This window comes from Carex rostrata, chromosome 8 (assembly GCF_964058835.1).
Source record: "Carex rostrata chromosome 8, lpCarRost1.2, whole genome shotgun sequence".
In the NCBI taxonomy this organism is placed as follows: domain Eukaryota; kingdom Viridiplantae; phylum Streptophyta; class Magnoliopsida; order Poales; family Cyperaceae; genus Carex; species Carex rostrata.
In genome coordinates, this window is record NC_135925.1 from 6,778,499 (window position 1) to 6,801,020 (window position 22,522).

The 22,522-nt window shown below is 33.2% G+C and overlaps 2 protein-coding genes across 2 annotated transcripts; one reads left to right on the forward strand and one right to left on the reverse strand.

The window, feature by feature from the left end:
* The first annotated feature begins 4,064 nt into the window (after window positions 1–4,064).
* Window positions 4,065–5,248, forward strand: LOC144558402 (glutathione S-transferase 3-like). Its single transcript, XM_078307250.1, has 2 exons — window positions 4,065–4,458; window positions 4,871–5,248. Exons 1-2 carry the CDS (start codon window positions 4,138–4,140, stop codon window positions 5,204–5,206), a joined length of 657 nt encoding a protein of 218 aa, XP_078163376.1. The 5' UTR covers window positions 4,065–4,137; the 3' UTR covers window positions 5,207–5,248.
* A 13,213-nt stretch (window positions 5,249–18,461) lies between these two features.
* Window positions 18,462–21,111, reverse strand: LOC144558147 (putative glutathione S-transferase). The gene is made up of 3 exons (XM_078306891.1): window positions 20,877–21,111; window positions 20,589–20,756; window positions 18,462–18,963 (listed from the first exon to the last, which is right to left on the reverse strand). The coding sequence occupies exons 1-3, from the start codon at window positions 21,027–21,029 to the stop codon at window positions 18,619–18,621; spliced, it is 666 nt and encodes a 221-aa protein (XP_078163017.1). The 5' UTR covers window positions 21,030–21,111; the 3' UTR covers window positions 18,462–18,618.
* Between the last annotated feature and the right edge of the window lie 1,411 nt (window positions 21,112–22,522).

The window sequence follows — 22,522 nt, forward strand, 5'->3', positions numbered from 1 at the left end:
GATTTTACAACCGATGCGTGCAAGTGTTAAAATATATTATATCAAATATTCATACATAAGATACTAAGTATTTTGAAAAAAAACTGGACACATTACACATTCATCTTTTACATGTTTTTAGAGGTGGATTTTTTTTCTCCGTTCAATCTCACCAATATTTTTGACGATCTGTGAGAAAATTTGCAAATCTAAAACCATGAACGTCTTCTACGTAATTTTCTCTTTCAAATAAGACTTATGATGACGTACTTTCGAGTTGTTCGTCGTGCAAATATTCATACCTCATCTTGCAAGTATTCATACATCGCCGTGAATACCTTGTCCTGTAAGTATTCATACCAATGTTATCAGAATCAGACCGGACATCGATCCGGAAAAGTTTCGGGTCAACGGTTTACTGATCGACCCGCTGGTTCAATCGGTTCAATTGCTGATTTTTTAAATAATTATTTTATTTATGAGACATCAAGACTACATATAAAAATGATTATTTAATATATATTTATGAAATTTCACACATAAATATTGGTTAATATAATATAGAACTGAATTATATAATCGGGTATAAATCCTGTCTGCAGCATATCATCATACAAATATATGGCATCAGTAAATCTTATGATGTCACCCAAACCATTGATTATTATTGTGCAATTGAGCTAGTCGGAGTTTGTTCCTTTCGTAACTATTTTGAATCTTTCATCCACATGTCTTCGCGTCTCACAAGCCCGAAAACCATCTAGAATAAGTGAAAGCGCCATTTTTATTGTAGAAATCGAATCAGTATATTTTGTACACATGTCAGAAAGGGTTTTATAAGATCTAGAAAAATCGTAGCTGGAGAGAAATAACGAACCGAAAGCAAAAACTGTGTACTTCGCGAGAGACTTTACATAAGTTGGCCAAAAGCATGGCAATCTTCTTCTGAGAAGAATTTTGTCGAACAGTTGAAAGAAACGCTCCAAAAGACCTAACCCAACTTCGGAAGAGAAGAGACGAGATAAGCGGAGAGATCAAATCATTTTAACTGCATGGTTCACTGAGTGTTTTTGTTAAAATCGGTCAATTAACCCGGTTTTGATACACATCTGATCTATTTGTTGAACCAAGCCGCAATAACTTCCGGTTCTGGTTTATTTCGGCCCAACCGGCCAGTCTGATCCGGTTCTGATAACAATGATTCATATCTCGTCGTGCAAATATTTATATCTCGTAATGCAAGTGTAAATAATTCATGTCTGAAGTATTTGTACCTAATATATTTTATCAATTTTTTTTCATAGGCACTGAATGACGTCTGAAAATATTAATATTAAGTTTTGCAAATATTTATACATCGTCATGCAAATGTAAATGGTTCATATATCAAGAGTGTTAGTACCTACCATAATCTATGCAATTTTTATTTTTTATTTCCATATGGCATTGGATGATGTATGAAAGTATTAATTTCAAGTATTACAAATATTCATACATCGTCATACAAATGTTAATAGTTTATATATCAAGCGTTTTATCTAAAAGTTTTTATCAATAGTTTTTTTTTCTTCTTATAGTATCAGATGATGTTTGAAATTAAGTACTAATATCAAGCATGCAAGTATTCATATCTCGTCATGTAAGTGTAAATAGTTCATGTATCAAGTATATGTATCTAACAAATTGTATTTTATTAATTTGTTTTTCACATATGGCACTGAATGATATACGAAAGTATTAATATAAAATATTGCAAGTATTCATACATCGTCATGTAAGTGTCAATAGTTCACGTATCAAGTGTTTGTATCTAACAAATTCTATTAAATTTTTTTCATATGGCATTGGATGATGTCTAAAAGTATTAATATCAAGTATTGCAAGTATTTACACCTCGTCATGCAAGTATGAATAGTTCGTGTATCAAGTGTTTGTATCCAACATATTATCTATCTTATTTTTTTCCTTGTGGCACTAGATGGTGTTTGAAAGTATTAATATCAAGTATTGTAAGTATTAATATCTCGTAATGTAAGTATTCGTACTTATAACTGAAGTATGAATTGTTACGTTGAAAGTATCTTAATTTAATATTTTTTACAAATTACTCTGTTTGGTGCTTGATTGTATTAATATGCAATCTAAAAAATATTCATACTACGTCAAGCAAATATTTTTTCCTTATCTTATATGACAATGGATGACGTCTGAAAATATTAATATCAAATATTGCAGGTATTTATACCTTATCTTATATGGTTTGGTTCGGTTCGGTACGGTTGTAATGCTAAATCGGTTCTGTTTGGTTCTATTTTTGAAACTAACTTATAACTTTGGTTTGCTTAGTTCGGTTCGATTTCAACCAAATCAAACCAATGAACACCTCTAGTTGGCGGTGATCAAATCGTCACAGATTTTTTTGACTAATCGACTAATTATTCCTGATTATTCCTGATTGTTTCTAATTATTTTCAGTTAATCGCTTAGCGGTACCTTATTTGTTCGACAACAACATATCTTTATTTACAAAACTGTAAATTTTATAAAAAATCAGTTTATAAAAGAACAATAAGAAAAAAGTGATAGTTCTTTTGAAATCCTCTATTTCATTTCATGAACGTGTGAATAGAAATCTACACACAAATAAATTGTTGAATTCTTATTTTACTAAGTATAACAACGAAATTTTAAAAAAATGGAGTAAAAGAACTTTCGATCGGCTCATCACTTCTGGCCCTCTCAAATATTTGATAGCAAAGAACACAAATTCGGCACAGGATTCGATGAAATTTGATTAGATGAGAAAATATTACAAGAATTCAATTTGAAGGCAACGAAGAGATAAAGCCTCGGAGTTGATTAATAGCTTCAACTAGGGGTGTAAATGGTCGGATACGGATCGGATAGTACTCTTACTGTATCCATATCCGTTATAATTTTTCGGATACGGATACGAATAGCCTCGGATACGAATACAGATCGGATATTAAATGTTATGGATACAGATCGGATATCGGACAGATAAGGATATTTTTCATAATTAGCTTGTTAATTACAAAACATCTATTATATTATTAAAATATTAGTCACTAATTATATCATAGTATCTATATGCAATTTAATAAATTATTCGTACAATATGCAATTTAATAAATCAATTTAAGAATATATATTACATTTGTTGTGGTTTAAAGTGTAAACGATCGGATACGGATAGTAAAAAGTCTTACTGTATCCGTATCCGTTATAATTTTTCGGATACGGATACAGATACGAATCGGATAATTTAAGTACTTTTTCGGATTCGGATTCAGACGAAATCGGATATTATCCAATCCGTTTACACCCCTACTTCAACGCAGTAACTGAGACAAGTTTTTTTTTTCTTAGAAAGAGAGATTGAACTGAATGGAAGAGAACGATTTGAGAGTTTATTCGGTTAAAGAGGTAGCTAGGTAGTTAATGACTTTTGGGGATGAATGGAGTATGAGAGATAGGGGATAAAAATCTTTATTCTATTTTGAGAAGACAAATTCGAATTTAAACTAAACAGATATTTAGACATGCCAGTAATTGACTAGATTTAACCATTGGCGTTGGTGATAAGTGATTTAGGTCCCTTTTAAGGCCTCACAGAAAACAGTTAAAATCTGACAATCATAAAAGGGGAAATGAGATAATATCATAATACAAACAAATTATTTGCATTTTTACTTTTTTTAATCAAAAAATATTTATGTGGAGATATTTTAATCCCCGTAAGTGAAATATTTTTGTTAATTTTTCTATTTGTTCTTCTGAAAATGTGATTTGGTCTGCTGAATGCAGTTTGCTCGTGAAGCAGCAGCAAACAGAGTTACAGAAAAACAAAATTTCAGGAGCTCTTGGAAGCAATGACCTCACTTTTCTCTCTTTCTAGTCAAAAAGTATTATTTAGAAAAGATAGGATCAAGTTTTGAATCCAAAATCATTGACTAGAGAGTTTTAAATATGGCATGACTAAGCAAAATGAAATATTCAAACTTTGTTTGAACGTCATCAATGATCAAATTCAATGTCTCTCAGTCAGTATAAATTGTATGTCCCACTCCCCTCTTAAAAATGCTCCCCAATTTGCCAATTAAACTCTTTCTTCTTTTCATTATCACCTAATTAACCATGTCACAAGAGGTAGTTTGTGTTGATTTCTGGGCAAATGGGTTTGGGATGAGGGTGAGAATTGCACTCAGAGAGAAAGGGGTGCAATTTGAGATCAAGGAAGAGGACTTGCAGGTAAAAGAGCGCAGCAAACTGGTATTGGAGATGAACCCGGTGTACCGGTCTATACCAATACTTATCCATCACGGCAAGCCGGTGATTGGTTCAATCAACATAGTAGAGTACATAGATGAGGCATGGAAAGAGGGGCCTGCTTTGCTACCAGCTGATCCTTTGGATAGAGCCAAAGCTAGATTTTGGTCAGACTACATAGACAAAATGGTAAAATGTTGTGCATTTGTTATCCTTGAGTTGGATTTACCATTAGTTATTGAAGAAATTTATCACAATTATATCTTTTCTTTTAAGAAAGAACAAGAGTCATACCTGATGCCTCTATTTTTATATTATCTGCAAACTGCAATTGGTTAAATTGTTTTAGTGGGGGTTTTGAGATCACAATTATATCTTGTCCTATTTGTTTGTACCAATTAATAACAACAACAGTTAGTATTTCTTCATTGGTAAGTGTTAATTTATAAAAATGAATATTTCCAATTACTAATATGTACTTTCCCCTCTTTTCCTAACTAATCACATGCTTCTGAGTTCGCCCACAATTCTAATCAAGGCCAATCTACTTTTGTATCATAGAAACATTTTTGTTAAAATAAAACATGATTCAATGATGCAGCTATTTAGCGTGCAAACAAAATTCTTAAAGAGCAAAGGAGATGAGAAGGAAGAATCAAAGGCAGAGCTCATTGCAAACTTGAAGCAACTTGAACAAGTTTTAGACGACAAGAAGTACTTTGGAGGAGACCAATTTAATTTTCTAGATATTATGTTGATTACCTTTTCAAGCATGTTCAGTGGTTATGAACAGCATGGCAATTTCCTAATTGGGGTTGAGTGCCCCAAATTGATGGCTTGGGTGAAGAGATGCAGGGAGAGAGAAAGTGTTGCTAGCACTTTGCCAGATGATAGAGAGATGTATGAGTTGCATAAGATTTGGTATGGCATCGAGTGAACAATTGTAGATCTTGATTTAATATAAATACCAGTGTTTTGAATAACTTCTCAAAAATGTTTGGATATAAATTTTGTAAAAAATAAAATAAATTTCGATCTGATCGATGTAAGTTTTTTATTTAAAAATTATTTATATAGTGTTGAGGTTTCAAATACCAATATTTTTTGTGTCGGACCTTCAGTTATAATTTTCAAATTAATAATAAATATACTAAATTTTATATTTCAAAATAAAACAATAAGATATGATTTACTTTATTTTCTTTACATACATATAAAAATCATTACTCTTTTATTTTTATTTTTATTTTTATATGTATCAATTACTTGAAAAATCAATCTATATAAATTATTCAGCATATATTGCGTTCTTGATAACAATTAAAACCTAATTGTAAATTCATATTTTTATTACGTGAGATTGAGAAAATAATATTGATCATGCCTAATTAATGTTTTATTATGACATTTAATTATTAAAATTTTAAAATGGAGAAATAATGAACAAACAAAAAGTAGAAATATTGGAATCCTCATTTTATGTTTTCTAGTGAATATATAACTATAAAAACAATACATCTAATTATTTTACGTTTTAATTAAAACTTATTTTATGTTGTTGACGAGCCCACTAGTATGACATCAATGATTAATATCATTTCAGTTTATATATCATCAATTTTAAAACCTATTAAATCAACTTCGAATGACGAATCTAAACCATTTGTACCAATCTATTTCATTAGTTATGCATTTACATAAAAAATTATAATTTTTTAAATTTATTTAATATCAATTCAAGCGGTCATATGTGAGAATTTTTAAGTAATTTTAATGCATTCATTTTTTTACCGCTTGACTTTGTACTAAAATAATTCGAAAAGAATATAAATTTTATATGTAAACACATCAATCATAAAGTAAATTGGTTTGAATGGCTTGGATTTGTCATTTGAAGTCTATCCAATCAATTTTAAAATTTGTGTCATATGACAATAATATCATACTAGTCGGACTCGTTACTGATATACAGTTAAAAGTATTTAAAAATGCACATCTATTATTCTTCGTCTCTTAAAGCCATTTATCTACTCCAAGATAAAAATAAAAAAAATAAAACTTTAAATTAATTAGGCAATTCCAAGGCCGGATACAAATTACTAAATTAGAATTTTGTCGTCATTTAACCCATCTGACTTTAAATATAATAGTACTGACAAACTGATGTTACTCTATCCAACATTATATTGGTTTCCTTATGTAAACGTTCCTTATTATTTGATGAATATTTTCAACGACCTTATATACTCTTAACTCTTAAGCAAAATGACATGATTCGCAATTTTTTGTTTTTTTTGAGTTATTTGAAAAAAATGTCGTGAACAGATCACCTAGCGAGCAAATCACAACCTCCATTCGTACTTTGTACCTCGTAATTTTTTTCTCTCATTATTCATAGAAAACTATAAAATTCGCAATATATAATTGAATTTCTCAGACGCAAACAAAAGATGCCACAAAAAAAAAAAAAACCAGCATAGCCACATTAACTCTGTTTGCTGGAAAATTTGGAACGTTTTTCGAATGCAGGAAATCTAGACCTCGAATTTCATGTTGCACTATTAAGCAAACAATGATAATATTATTTACAGCGTTTTCTGATGATTAGCGTTGTTTCATCTCTCATCATTGGGGTACTAGTGAGAAATTTGTTGAATTATTTAAATTAAAACATTTTTTTAATTTAAAATTTTCTAAACTTCAATGTTGAATCCATTTAATTTTTTTTGTCCCCGTCAAAATATAGGCGATTCTAATGGTAATATAAATCTGACCATTAATCCATTTAAGTATAATAAAAACGGTCAGACCATAAAATTAACGGAATGTTTAAAACATCCTTTCGGATCAATCAGATTTTTCCAATCCGGAAATCGTTGGATCCAACCAACTAGAACAAGGCCACACTAAAATTCAATTATATGTGTGAGTGGTTCGGAAGTGAAGTAAACAGCCGAAATTACTTCAAAAATTATCAACCTTTAAATTTACTAATTAATTGCTTATATATGCTCTACAATAATGAAAAATCACTATTGTTTTCTCATTTTTTTGTATTATTTAGTAATGTATCTGGATCTTATGAATTTTTTGTTGTAGTATTTATGTTGAACATGGGCTAGGCTGCATTATTTTTTAATATGCTAGAAATAAGTATAGTTCTAAAATAGTCTAACATAGTTCAACAATACAATCAAAAGCGCAATTAAAGTTCATAACTTAGTTCAAACCAAACAAATAAGTTCACACAAGCAAAATAGCAAGTTTATCTGCCCCTGCCACAACGTCTCAATAAACCTAACAAACGACTAGTTGTACTGGTACGAGCTGCAGGTGTGGCATTACTTGTAGAGGCTTGGCAACTAGATGATTGGCTCGGAGGAGGGGGGGGGGGGGTTGTGTTCTACCAGTTGCTTCAGCAACAACTCTAGTATTTTCTCTTTCGTTGTGCGCGTTTATGGCATCTGAAAATAAGAACACAATTCAGTTAGTAATATAATAAAATCATAAATGAATTTCGTACAATGCTACATACCTGTCGTGCGCCTGTCAGAAACAGAACGGCGACCCTGATTTCCCGACGGTCGCCTACCACCCATCTCGTCCATGGTCATTACAATACGTTTGTGTCTCCTCCTCCCCTTTCTTATCCATCCTTCTGAAGGGAGTATTCTATCACCGACATATGCAGGCCACTCATGCTGATCGGGATAAGAATGGAAAGATCCACCCCAAGTGGAAGTAAGGTAATCGGTACGGTACATGTCAGCAACATAGTGATCCTCGCAGTAGTTCCTCACTCGACATACCGCCATCACGTGACTGCAGGGTATGTAACATAGCTGGGGTCCTTGGCATGTACAGGTTACTGCCCTGGCATCTCCGAATTTAACCACGTACTTGCAAGCCCTCTTGACAAACGCCATAGTGCCATCTGGTTTACGGCTGGTAGGAACGTACTCATTTGGATTTTGCACTTCGAATTCTGTTCCATCATTACCCATCGGGATCACGGTCATAATTGCACCTTTGTCCCTGTGTCGTCTTAGTTTCTCCTCCACCCTTGTTGAAAATGACTAGTTCATCCTTATTAATTCTGCGGCCTTAGCACGCCGTTCCTGAAACCAGGCATTTAACTTGTAGAATGTGTCATCTACAACTGCAGTCACAGGCAACATACGGCTTTTCTTGAATACTGCATTCAGCGACTCGGACCTCTTGGTGGTCATAATTCCCCAATGCCAACCTCCATCACGGGATTGATATATTTTCTCGTATGCTGGATCTTCGTTGACATCTCGGGGATTATTTTTGCCCACCTTCATTAGGTAGAGATTTGCCTTTGGCATGTACTACACAAAAAATAAGGAAATATAATAATGTAAGTAAACAATTGTACTGAAAAAATCATTTTCTTAAAATACAATAATATATGTAAACAATTGAAATACATGCACATTTGCAAAACTGCTAGTTATCTCTACCACCCTTCTCGGTTTTTTCTTTCTGTAATTCCATCTAAATGTTCGTTCAACCCACTCGTCGCCCCCGGCTGCCTTGGAAAGGTTCTCCGCAATGTGTTGCATACACAACCTGTGCACACACTGGCCAGTACGTGTTGACCAACCGTAATCTTCACGATCAAAAACATATTTTATTCCTTTGTGCTGGTCTGATATCACACAGGAAAACTTCCATTCCCCAATCACCCGTCTTCTTAAAAACTGCATAAAGAATCTCCAGTTCTCACCATCCTCTTTCTGAATAATTGCAAATGCCAAAGGCAACAGCTGGTTCTCAGCATCATATGCACATGCTATCAGTAGCCTCCCCTTGTAACGGCCAGACATGAAGCATGCATCAATGCTGATAACGGGTCTGATATATGGCACAGCTTGGATACAAGCACCAAAAGCCCATGCTATGCCCTTGAATTGTTGAGCTCCCTCTATTAGTACTCCGTCTTTATAAAAAAAAAGGCCATGCCATCTCTCATATACGGTGCCGACATTTGTACTTGCCATGACCTGGAGCAATGGTGCCAGATAGCCATATGAATCCTTCCAACTACCGAATATTCTGCAAATCGCAAGTTCATGACCTCTCCACAGCCTGTTGTATTTTGGGATTACATATTTGTATTTGTGTCTGACGGTCATAGCCACCGCCTTGATGCTCATCGATGGATCCAACTTAATGTCCTCCTCAATTGCATCGGCAATTAATGATGTCGTCAGCTGCGCATGGTCTGTCATTGTGGACGCAGACTTGCATGTATGAGGCGGTTCACACTTCTTAATCATCCATACTTCCCCTGAACCCGAAGGGGTTGCAAAAAGGCAGAACTCGCAGCGCGGGTGAGTTTTACATAGCACAACTAACCTTGTTCGGTCCCTTTTGTGTATTATACATTCCCACTTGCCGTGAACATGAGTCTCATTTATTTTCTTTATAAGTTTGTCTATGTTGGTATAAATTTGCCCTGCGGCAAATTCTTTATTGTATTCAACACGAGAACAAAAGAAACTAATGTCTGCCTCTTCGAAAGCTGTGGTGTCGTTGAATGTGGCAACCGGATGCTTATTCCCCCGACCTCTAATCGAGAATTTTTCTGCCCTTGATAACCCTGGTACATTTGCATCACCATCTGATAAGTCATCAGCTTCCCAAACCCCTTGGTATTCATCCCCCGTTTCCATTTCCCTTTCTGGTACGGCATCAATAGCATCTACATCAATATCAATATCAGTTCGATTAACGGGTACCGGTCCTGACTCTGGCATAGTTGGAAATCTAGGGATTATGGGTGTTTGTCTCGGTGGTGGTGGTAACTCTTCAGTATTTTCTGGAGAGTTGTGGTATCCCTGGTTGTCATAACCGGGGCTGTGGTACCCCTGGTTGTCATAAGGGGAGTGTTGGTGGTACCCCTGGTTGTCATAAGGGGATTGCTGATGGTACCCCTGGTTGTCATAAGGTGAGTGCTGGTGGTACCCCTGGTTGTCATAACCCGAAGGTCCAGCCCCAGCCGAACTTGAAGGTCCAGCCCTATTCCGGGGAACCCTCTTCGAATATATGTCCATTACCGGGACCCCACTAGCCACAAATTGAGTGTACACAACTTTCCACAAATTCGCATATGTTATTGGAAACCTAACAAAGTAAGGTCTACCCCTCCACCTGAGTTGTCAATCCGTGTAGCCAATTCTATTTCATACCTGTTGGGGTTTACAACAGTCTTTTCGTATATTAGCTGCTTAAGTTCTTGAAATGTGGTATTTTCATTAACCTCGAAGTCAAATGCGGCTTCTTTCGTGTACTGCATGCCGTCTGCACCCTTTTGTAGCTTGCTACCCGTGTACAGTGCAACTAACATCTTTTCTTTAACAAACTACATTTAAAAAATAATTTTATGAGTATTACTGGATATAATTATGGGTACAGTAATATATGGCTAATTGGAAAATTTTTAAAAAGAAATTAAAAAAATAACAATTTTGCTACAGTAAGTGTACAGTAATTACAGTGAACTGCTACAGTAATTGTACAGTGTGCTACAGTACGTGCAACAGTTACAGTAAATTTGCAACAATAATGACTAATTATTATATGACATAATTACGGCTATAGTAAATGTACAGTGCGCTACAGTACGTGCAATAGTTACAGTAAATTCGCAACAGTAATGACTAATTATCATAATTAAAAAAAAAATACCTGAATACTCAGTTTCTCGCCTGGAGAGAATTCTCAAATCGTGAATGGCAGGAAAGAGAAAACAGAAGGCTTAAATCAGCTGGCATATGGGGCACCCGTGGGGCTGGCGCCTCACTTGCCATGTGGGCCGCCCGAGGGGCTGGCGCCTCACTGGGAATTTTGGACCGCCCCAAGCCCAGGCGGCCAGGGCATAAATAATAAAAAAAAACAAAGGTTATTTTCAAAATTTCCTTTTTTTAGGATATTAATAAAAATGACCGCAAATTAATTTATCACTAATTTATTAAAAAAATAATCTTAAAAATAAACAACAATTACTAATTATTTTGAAGTTTTTTAATCGCTTTCACAATCCAAGAAAACAAAAGGTCGATCACGATTTACGGCATGCATGCTACCCCAATCTCAGACAGACTAGATCTATGTATTCAAATTAAGAACAGAAAAAAAATAGATCAACTAGGGGTGGCAACGAATTCAAACTGAATCAAACTTAGAATAAGTTTGAGTTTGGTTTGATTCATTTCGAATCGAATTAATTGTGAACTATACATTTTTCGAATCGAATCCGAATCGAATCATGAATTAAATTATTTTTTAGTAGCCCTAGTTATACCGGTAGTTTATACATTAATTTTTGAGTGAGTCTATGGTACTATGCATATTACGATTTGACCCGTAATATGGCTCAATATTCGACTTTTCAAAATCCTAACGGTCGATCTGAACCGTTCATCTTGTTCTCCATATTAATGTGTTTGGAGACCAAATTTTACATTTTTTGAAATTTTTTTACTATTTTTTTAGATTTATTGAAAATCACTGTTTTTGGATGGTCTAGAATTTTCAGATCAAGTGATTTTCTAAATATCTAAAATAATAGTAAAAAAATTTAAAAAAAATGTAAAATTTGGTCTCCAAACACATATTAATATGGAGAACAAGATGAACGGTTCGGATCGACCGTTAGGATTTTGACAATTAGATCAAAAATTGATTTAATTTTAATTCTAAAATGTTAAACTTTTTGTATGAGGTTACTTGGATTTTTATTCGATACCACATTTTTTTCTACTGCATCGATAAATTTGAACTTGGTACAGTCATTTTGAAATACATGTGTCAAGCATTAATTAGTAAAAAAATAAGTCTTACTCTTCAAATTAAGTCGCCAAGTGGTAAAAAATAAGCATTAGTAAAATGCTTGACACAGTCATTTACTTTAGTAAAAAATTAAGTCGCCAATCAGATAACCTGAGAATCTATAAAACTTATTTTGATCTAATTGTCATGAAGCCTTCCTTACTATTATTTAAATTGCCCTCATATTGGAAATTTTTTTTCTTTTTGTACATTTACATAATCAAAATATATCAAGAGAATTATTCAAGTATATATGGCGTTTATTAAAGACAGGTTAATTTAGACAAACATTGACAACTTAAAAATTGCTTCTAATTTGAATTTGTTTTTAGAAATATCATTTATATTTTATTCACATAATACATATAAAAATTATATAATCTGATAAAACTTTCACTATTCATTAAATAATTCAAAATTCGCAGTGGTTCATATTGAACATCAGATAGAATATCAAATAACATTCAAAACTGTTTGAACATCAATAGAAAAATCAATTTATACGACAACTAGCTAACATGTCTATAATTCTTTCAGCTATATTTAAAAAAAAAAAAATGTTAAACGTTAAGAGTGTGATGTCCATTGTCCATTGCGGCTTTGACTTTATATTAGCATAAAACTTTACTAAATTAAAATTTACTGTTGGACTTCATATACAATTTACCACTTAATTTTTTACTAAATTAATTTAAATTTGTCTAAATTTATCATATAAACATATTGCTCATATATGAAATTGATTTTAATATTTTGAATTTATCATTTTAAATTAATTTGATAGATTTTAAAATTAAGCTCATCAAAATTATAAAAATATTGATTTTATAACTATCTAAAAAAATAATAAAAAAATTCAAAAAATATCATATGTTGTTGGTGATTTAATAACTATCTTGTTGGTTATTTTTTAAATATATCATATGTTTTTTTTTATATCATACAACGGTTTGAATTCGTTATTTAAATTCAATCCGTTAAATTTTAGAGTCAATTTCATCAAAAAATTTAATGAACTTAACTTCTTAAGATCACTCTACCTCTACTCGTTATACAGAACAAACACAAAAGTCGAAGAAGACTGATTTCTAGAAATTTAAAAAAAAAATAAGATCACTCTACCTTTATAAGTGAACTGATATATGACTCATGAAAAATAATAATATCTTGTTTTAGTTCCGAAGGATTAAACCGGACAAGCTTCCTTCTTGGTTTCGAAACGAGTCTGAAACATTTTTTTGCCACATTGATCTCAAACTTGAATTGTCTTTTTTATAAACTAGTGTTGTAAATAACGGTATGCAGTCGTCAGATGGACGGAGTATCGCCAAGCAATTAATTGGTATGCGACTGATTAATTAGAATTATGCAGATAATTTAATGTTTTTTATTAAATTTATGTGTATATATCATAATTTTTGTGTGAAGAAAAATAAGATGAAATTGCACCACTAATTTTCGGTTTCTTTGATGTGCGATTTCTCTATTTCAATATCAGCCCATATAGCTAGCTGCTTGGTATATATCTCTCTCTATTGTTCTTTTATCCAAAGTATCTTAAGAAGTGAGTTTTAATCAAGCTTAGGTGTTGTATTTATTGTTGAATGGAATTAGCAAGCTTGCTTATTATTAGTTGAAAACACTCTAGTTTTATATATACATGAGCATAGTCCAATATCTTGTTCAAATAGTTATATCTATGTAAGAATTATTAGAACTCTCACATATGGTCTACAAGTATACATGGCTTTCTTTCTTTTTGATTTGACAATTAAAAGAACAATTTTGATGTATAGTTCACCAATATCAGTATAAGTTGATTTTGTTACAATGATTTTTATAACTCTGGTAAATTGAAACATAGGAGATATTAAGCTTAGTTAAGATGATATGAAAAATACTTTGAAGATGGATACAAATAGAGTACGGGGTGCACTTGTCTAGTTATATTGGAGTTACTTTGTTAACGTAAATAATTAGTCCCAATTTCTGTTATGATGGAAATAATATGGCTTAACTAAAGGTTATTTTAAAGAAGTACAAATTGAAATGTTTAATTGGATAAATTTTCTATGAGTTAGTAATATTTCCTTGTCAGAGGGGTATTGGTGCTGATTAAGTTGCATATATAAAAGTCACAAACAATTTGAGAATGAAAATTGAATTGAACTATAGGCCTTCAACATTGATGAGTAAATAAGGTTAAGTAAAAATAAATTGGGTTTGACGGTTTAACTTAAGACTTGAATCTGGACCTTGATTTATTTGCACACTTGGACCGTTAGGTAATTATGAATTTATTGGATGTAATTAAAAGAAAGGATAAAGAAAATAGAATTATGCTAAATTACTTAAATCTAAAACAAAATGAAATAAAAAGGAAATAAAAGGAAGTTACTAAATAACATATGGGATTTAATATTTAAGGACACATATTGTTTTATATACTGATCTTGATAAGTATTGATCGTTGCACATATATATTATTCTGTTATAGGTAAAATTAAGAAAGAGACTGAGGAGACAAAGTGTTCAAGAAGAACATATTGCTAGTGATCTCACTTGATTACCCTACGATATAAGGTGCGAGATTATTGGATTAGTCTGAGATTCATAACTAGGAATTAAATTGTAACTCGCTGTGCATTTTGAATATTTGATTGACTGCATTGATTGAACTGTTGCATCATATGCATAGCCCAATACAACTGAAACTGAATTACAGGTAAGTCCGTTGACTGTCATGTTGATATTGTTTATCGATTGCTTGATTCTTATTGTAAATGATTGATTGAGACCATAGTGGCTGAATTCAATGAATATGAGATACTGTAATCTTTGAACCTCCATATAGTGGAGAAAAATGATTAATATATCGTAAAGTCTAGCTAGCTACTAGACTTTACTCCAGGACCCTTATGCGCATATCGTGAATGGCCCCAACTGAATCCAGTACCGGTTGGATAGGGGATATTGAATAAATGTGAATTGTGATTGTGAAACTAATGAACTGTGGTAACTGTCTTATCATTGATTTTCTTTTCGATAATGACAGTATTGTAATATTGTTTCCGTATTGATTATGTTAACAATATGTCAGATTAGTTAGAATGGTTGTTCGCGTGAAAGCACAACGCAAGTTTCGGTACGCTTGGGAGCGTACCTTTTAAAACCGCGGTTACACCTTCCGATTAGGGTTGCAAGTGCACAACCCTATCGAGGAGTATAATCGGGTATCGATCCACAGGAACGGTTTCTTTATCTAGAATCTACTTATCTTGACTAAAGACTAGAAGTGAGAAAGAAGGAGTTTTGGTATTTAATCTTCCTAAAGAATCAACTCAAGCAATCAAACAATGCAATAGAATAGTAACTGTGCAAGGAAAGGTATAAACTGTGTTTTGATTTAGGATAAAAGATGTTTCAAGGGTTTCAGACTTCATATCTGATTTGTCTCTAGTGGTACGGGTCTTACCAAGTTGGTACGGCTAGGCCGCACCAACCTTGTTCCACCAAGCCGTGTGGGCTTGGTATGGGTAGGCCGCACCACTCTTGTAAGACCCGTACTGATTTACCAGAACAGAGCTTACAAGTTCGAGTTGATGCATTTCTTGCTGGTACCTCGTATTAAACTCTTGAGAAAGGTTTAATTGACCATACCTAAGGTTCCTAAACCTCAACTCTCGTTTGTTGGTTCAAGATCTAGGTTTTGGAGTCAATTCTTCACCTTCTAGGGTTTCTAAACCTCAACTCTCGTGTTTTGGTCCAGATCCTCTAGTTGATTGATTGGAGATCTAAGGTATCCTCTAATCTGTCAATTAGGGGAGAATTCAACCTTTCGGCTTCAATTCGAACAAGTCTACCTAAAGGGATTGGTTTGCTTGAGAGAAGGCAATGGTCACATGACCTTGTTAGGGTTGATCTACCAATATAGGCACACCACATGCAATCACAGCAAGACAAAGCAATCAAGACAAGCAAATACACAATCAATACAATCAAAAGAGTTCATACAAGATCCAAATCAAGAAAAGCAACACAAATCAAGAAAATCCATCTACAAACCCTAGAAATAATGATCAACTACTCACAAGTCATAGATCTGTCCAGAAATACAAATAAAGAGATAAAGAGAGGCATGATAGAACTAGATCGAAGATCGGGAGTGGAGAAGGGGTTGATCCGTCGATTTTCGCCTCTTCCTCTTCCTCTTCCTTCTTCTTCTCTCCTTGCTCCTTTGCTATCTTTCTCTCTTTCTCTGAGCTCTCAATCTGGAATGAAATGTGTATCTCGAAAATGGAGAGATCCCTCGCTTTAAATAGCCTCTACCAAGATTTGAATTCTGTCAGGCGGCATCTATGTACGGCCCGTACCAAAGTGGTACGGCTAGGCAGTACAAGATGGGAGGGAGGCTGGATCGGCTAAGTCTGGTAAGGGCCGTACCAAGCCTGGTAAGGGCCGTACCAGAGAGTCCAAAAACGTCGTTTCTTCGTTTATTTTGCTCCAATCCTGCATAAAACAAACAAACTCTCAGCAGTACCAAATTCTAAGGATATATCAATGAAATGCACATGATTTTGACAATTTAGAACGTGAATTTGGTATGAAATCAAGTCAAATATAGGCTAAATATGCGAGGTGTCAATGGTATAAGCCCTAACACGACAGATACATGTTATAGTATCTTTCTGTGTTACCAGACTATAAATTGTAAAGTTAAGAAACAAAATGCTGCCAGACTTAGTGGTTCTAAAGATTAGGTTCCAAACATTACCCGACTTTATGGTTTACAAGATTTTGACGCAAACCATTTATTCTGATAAGATTCTTAGAGTTCTGATTTAATTATGAAATATTTGTTATTCAATTGGATACTGTTATAGAGCATTTGCATTCGTCATTATGAAATAAACTTGTTGTTTCTCGTGCGTTGATTTCATTCTGAATATGGATTTTCTTCGAATCCAATAATCTGAGTGGCAATCAGCACTGAGAAATAATTTATTATTTCTCACTCGTTTCCCCTTATGGGTTATAGGTTTATTATACGAAGATAAAGAGCGCTTCCGGGTAATTGACAGCAGGGCCACCTAAAGGTATGGGATTTGGGTTTATTATATTTGACAGGGTGCAAAGAGTATATCTCTAGCATCATCCACTATAAAATGTCAGATAATTATTGTAAATAAATTGAGATGTGGTACAAATAATGGATGCTATTGGCAATGCATAAAAAGATTCATGTCTTATGTTACGTATATTGTTATGGTAAATAGACGTGATAATAATCGTCGCACCTCCGGATTGGGGGTGTGACAGGTTCACAAATTAACTCAGACCACGCTGGATTGGAAATCTGGAACCGTCTGATTAAATACTGATCGCATGTTATTCCATACATGCAATGAAAAACGAACCAATCGCATGTTATTCCATAGATGCAGCAGATACATGTGTATGGATTTAAATTTTAATTATTTATATCCGCAATAATAGATATATACTATATAGTTAATATATTAAAAAAATATATATTATTCACTTTTATAATTAAATAAATATTATGAATTATATATATATTTTTTATATAATATCTATATATTTTTAATAAATGACAGTATTGAAAAAAAAATACTATTTATGATAAATTTTGACAGTTATATATTATTTAAGTTTTACATTCATATTCAAATAAGAGTAAGACTTGGGTGCTATGGATAGCATAAGGTTATCTGTGCTACGGTCTCAAAAACTAATCGTATAAATTTCAAATTTCAATTTAAGAAGCTCAATAAATTAGTTATATAATAAACTTGTAGAATACTAATTTTTACTATTTTATATGATTTATGAAAGATGGTCAAAAATAATTTAAAATATTGACAATTTTCATTTATTTTTAGACCATTTTTACTATATTTTATAAATCATAAAAAAATAGTAGAGAACTTTTAAAAATAGTAAAAATTAGTATTCTACAAGTTTTTATATAACCAATTTATTAAGCTACTTAAATTAAAGTTTGAAATTTATATAATAGGTTTTTTAGACCGTAGCAGATGATCTTATGCTATCCATAGCACCCAAGTCTTACTCTTCAAATAATATTTTAAGTATATCTATATTTGTATTTGTATCTGTTTAATATACAATCCGTACTCATATTCTTCTAATATTCGATCAGTATTCGCAAATATATAAAAAAAATTACCACAATCGGATCCGTAATAACCGAGCCGTTTTCACCACTCGACCAAGTACTAGTTAAAAAAAAATCATAACACTATTGATTATTAAAAGTTTAACACAAGCAACACTACAATCTGGGCAAAGGGGTCTGCCCCAAACTCAAAGATATATAGACTATCGATTTATTCAAACAACAGAAAAAAAAAATATCAACTCACAACAAACCAAACACAAATCCACCTTTTATTACTTTGCTAGAAAGTCATTGCTAGCAATGGCGAATTCATGTTCTACTACATGTTTCTACGCAACGCCAAATTTCTTCTGGAGGTAGCCCACAAACTCATAAACTTTCTTGGGGTCATAAATAGTCTTCGCCACGCTTTCCCGTTCCTTGCACCGTTCGACCCATTCGACAAGCGTTGGTGCAACTGCCTCGATGCTAAAGTTGCCAAGGGTCTCATAGGAATAGAACCAGTTGTTGAATGGGATGAAAGCCACATCAACGTACCCAAAAGTATCACCACCGAAATACTTCTTGTCGCCGAGCTGGGCCTCTAGTAGCTGCAGGATCTCAATCATCTCCTTTTTAGCAGCCTCCTGCTCCTCTCCCTTCAGCTTCCATAACCGGGTTCCGCAATCAAAAACCTGTGATGGAATTTTAATACAATTGGTGAGGTGAGGCTGCTTATCAAGGAACTGGCAAGGCTTTGGTTCAAAAATACCAGCAAGGACTACCCGAGCTAAAATCTACCGCTTCTTTTAATTAATTACCAGTAGATTTACACTTAGGCAGTTACTGTGGTAATATTTAGACTTACTAAAATGGCAACAGCATTAAGAGTACATACAATAATAATATTCCTTAAAGAAACTTTTGAATTTTGCTCAGTTTATTAATGAAGTCAATATTTTGGATCATGGTTGGGTTCATTTTCATTAAGAGCATCATTAAGTAATGCAGGTAATTAGACATAATGAAAGCACTTTAAGTGTACTTAATTAACTCAAAAGAAAATTAAATTAAGCTTCTAAGGTGGTGGACTGGTGGGTACTAGGTGTTGAAATTAATTTCAATTAATTACAACATATGCGGGCTTATATGTAATATAAATATATAGGTCATGTTTGGTTGTGGAGTAAAGTTAAACCGGATTAAATTTCTTACTCCAAGCTAAACCGGAGTAAGTTAATCATGTTTGGTGGAGTAAGCTAAACCACCTCTCTAGGTGGTGTAAGTTACTCCGATTTAGCTCAAATCTTACTCTATCTTAAACCGCCTATGTTACTCCTTGTTTGGCTCCTTAAGCGTGGAGTAAGAGGTTTACTCCACCTCTTACTCCACAATCAAACATGACCATATTGAATAATAGACTGTCAAAATTAGACCCGTTATGAAGTGATCAAATTAAGTATTATTTACCGGGTTCAATATGTGTCATGAGAAGTGAGACCTTTAATGTGTAGCATGCGTATTAATAACTTTATAATTTAGTGATGATCTAAATTATATAAAGTTTGGTAATAATACAATTATGCTATTGGTCTCGGGGGAACACAATCAAATATGACAATGTTATGTTAATAAGGCAAATCATAAATTCAGACCCACTAAGGATCCAATAAGAAAAACAAAATTAATTAATTAATTAATTAATATAAAAAGAGGAGGCGCCTGTTGGAATTGAAAGAGGTGCATAATTGATCTGTATCATTTCTTGATATATATCATTAATGGGTTTGTATAGTGGTGCCTAATTAGATGAATCTGTATCCTATCTAATAAAGATACCGCTCTTTATCTCTCTCTCTCTAGTCTCTCTCTCTACAGAAAAATACAGTAATGAGAGATAGATTAGAGTGGTTAAGAAGAGAGATAGATTAGAGTGGTTAAGAAGATGAGTTTTAAGTTCAGAACTTGAATCGGCTATTGGATATCTCTTCTTATGAAGAAGAGAACGTTGCCGCTGCCGTCTCTTTCGCTCTCTCCATCAAACTTGAGAGAGATTGCTTAAAAATCTAAAGGCTTTCGGTGATCAATAGTGATTGTGTATTCCTGAAATATCATGGCTATAAATCAAGATAACTTTAAATTTCAGATTAGAGTTCACTAGAGGATCATGGCAATTTATGATTTATATATACAATACGGTTCTGCATAAAATTAAATCCAACACGAGGAGCATGGTTGCCAACTGAACACAGCATATAAAATTGTTTCATTCACTAAAATACTCAAATATTGGAGGGACAAATTAAGGAATGGAACAAACCTTCTTATCCACGAAATCAGCCCAGAAACGTGCCTGAGCCTTCTGATAAGGATCAGACGGCAGTAGAGGAGACTTGTCTGACCAGACCTCGTCAATATACTGGACTATTATCAGGGACTCACAAACAGGCTTGCCATCATGAATCAGTACTGGTATCTTTTTGTATACCTGCTCAAAGAAAATAATGTTATGTGACTACTTACTTTGGTACATGGATGTTACTTCTTTAGAGATAAAGATGCAAATACACAAGATGCACGAGTTCTGTTCCATGTGCTACAGCATTACCGGATTGGATTTGAGCAACAAGTCGCTCTTTTCAGCCAAGTTCTGTTCTTTGTACTCGTAATGGACCCCTTTCTCGGCCAAGGCAATGCGAGCTCTCTGCCCGAATGGGCTGACCCAAAAATCAAGGAGCGTTACGCCTTTCTCCGACGCCATTGATGAGAACTTGAAAAGTAGTGATTTGATTTGGTTTCGGTGGTTTTTAGAGAGATTTGGTTTTGTATATCCGATGTGAGGGAAAGTGACGAGCAGTGCAGAGCTTTTATAGGGTGAATATGAGGCGCGCGTGGGTTGATTTGCTATCTTATTAAAAAATAATTGTACTTGGTTAGTATACTAATATGCTTACGAATTAATTTTATAGAATCAATTGAAGGAGCACATTGTTTGTTTTCCCAAACAATGTGTAAAGAAGTAGAAACAGATTGTACGCCTAGTAAGAAGTGAGAAGGAGGGTTTGACATTACCTGATGGCAGCTTTATGCATTCCGTTGACCATATTTACCATATTTACTACTTACTAAATTTCCTTCGAAAAAGAAAAGCAAATTAATTGATAAAGCATGTCACGGATTGCGTCAGCTTTCCATGGAGCAGTTTTAGTTGCATTTTACTGAAGGATGGGCCCCGTGGACCTGTTGGTTGTGACGAAGACGGCACCTCCTCTCAGTAGAATGTAACAGAAACTACAATACGGATTAAGAAATAGAAGATCTGGATTCAGATCTGGATTCAGATTGGATCACCCTCGGCGCTGGACGTAGAATTATTAAATCTAAACTGTATTTAATTCTGTTACGGATCTCAAAACTGATAATAGGTATCGGATTTATTTTAAGATCAAATCCAAATCATTTTTTTTTCTCTACAGTTAGGTATTGTAGCTGGAAAATACGTATTCAATGCTACTTGAGATCTAAAGTTGGTATGTGATTTTTAGTTGTTTGATTAAAATAATGCTTCGATGAACTAGTTAATCTAAGTTACAATCGCTAGCTGCCAATCAAATAAGCAGAGTATCTATGAAATTTCTTTGGATTGGATTGTCATCAAACTTACCTTACTTTCATTTGAATAAACATATTGAAATTGAAGTTTAAAATTGTTGAGAGAGAAACTTTTTGTATAATTGGAGTATAATTGTGTGTGCATTAGATAAAAATATATTAAAAAATAGTTTATTAATGACAAATTAACTCGATAATCTTGACAACCTTAAAAGTTGCTTGTAATTTAAAATTTTGTTTTTAAAATATAATTTTTTTTATACATATTACACATATGAGATATATATAATCTGAAAGAATTTGTTATTAACTAAAAAAAATTTCAAAATTCGTAACAATTCATATTAAACGACAATTGATAGAATATCAAACAATATTCAAAATTGTTTTGAGATTAATACAAAAATGCATTTATAAGACAACTAATATATCTATAATTTATTTTAGTTTGATTAAGTTAAACTATTATCAATATATCCTAATCCATTACTCGATAGCCAACTTGAAATAAATTCACCGCCTTCTTGTTTTGCAAGTTCTTGAATTGTCAATGGATATAGAAGATCTATCTTTAATTAATTGGGTAGCAGGTGCCGACATTTTTATTTTTACTCCATTAAAAAATTATTTTAATAATAATAA

What these genes read in the sequence shown, in the direction of transcription:
- LOC144558147 (XM_078306891.1), bottom strand. Translation starts at nt 21,029, where the DNA reads ATGGCGTCGGAGAAAGGCGTAACGCTCCTTGATTTTTGGGTCAGCCCA. An exon ending in TGTTGCTCAAATCCAATCCG is followed by an intron (nt 20,757 to 20,876) that starts GTAATGCTGTAG and finishes TTCTTTGAGCAG; the next exon opens with GTATACAAAAAGATACCAGT. An exon ending in CTGATTTCGTGGATAAGAAG is followed by an intron (nt 18,964 to 20,588) that starts GTTTGTTCCATT and finishes ATTCCATCACAG; the next exon opens with GTTTTTGATTGCGGAACCCG.
- LOC144558402 (XM_078307250.1), top strand. Translation starts at nt 4,138, where the DNA reads ATGTCACAAGAGGTAGTTTGTGTTGATTTCTGGGCAAATGGGTTTGGG. An exon ending in CAGACTACATAGACAAAATG is followed by an intron (nt 4,459 to 4,870) that starts GTAAAATGTTGT and finishes TCAATGATGCAG; the next exon opens with CTATTTAGCGTGCAAACAAA.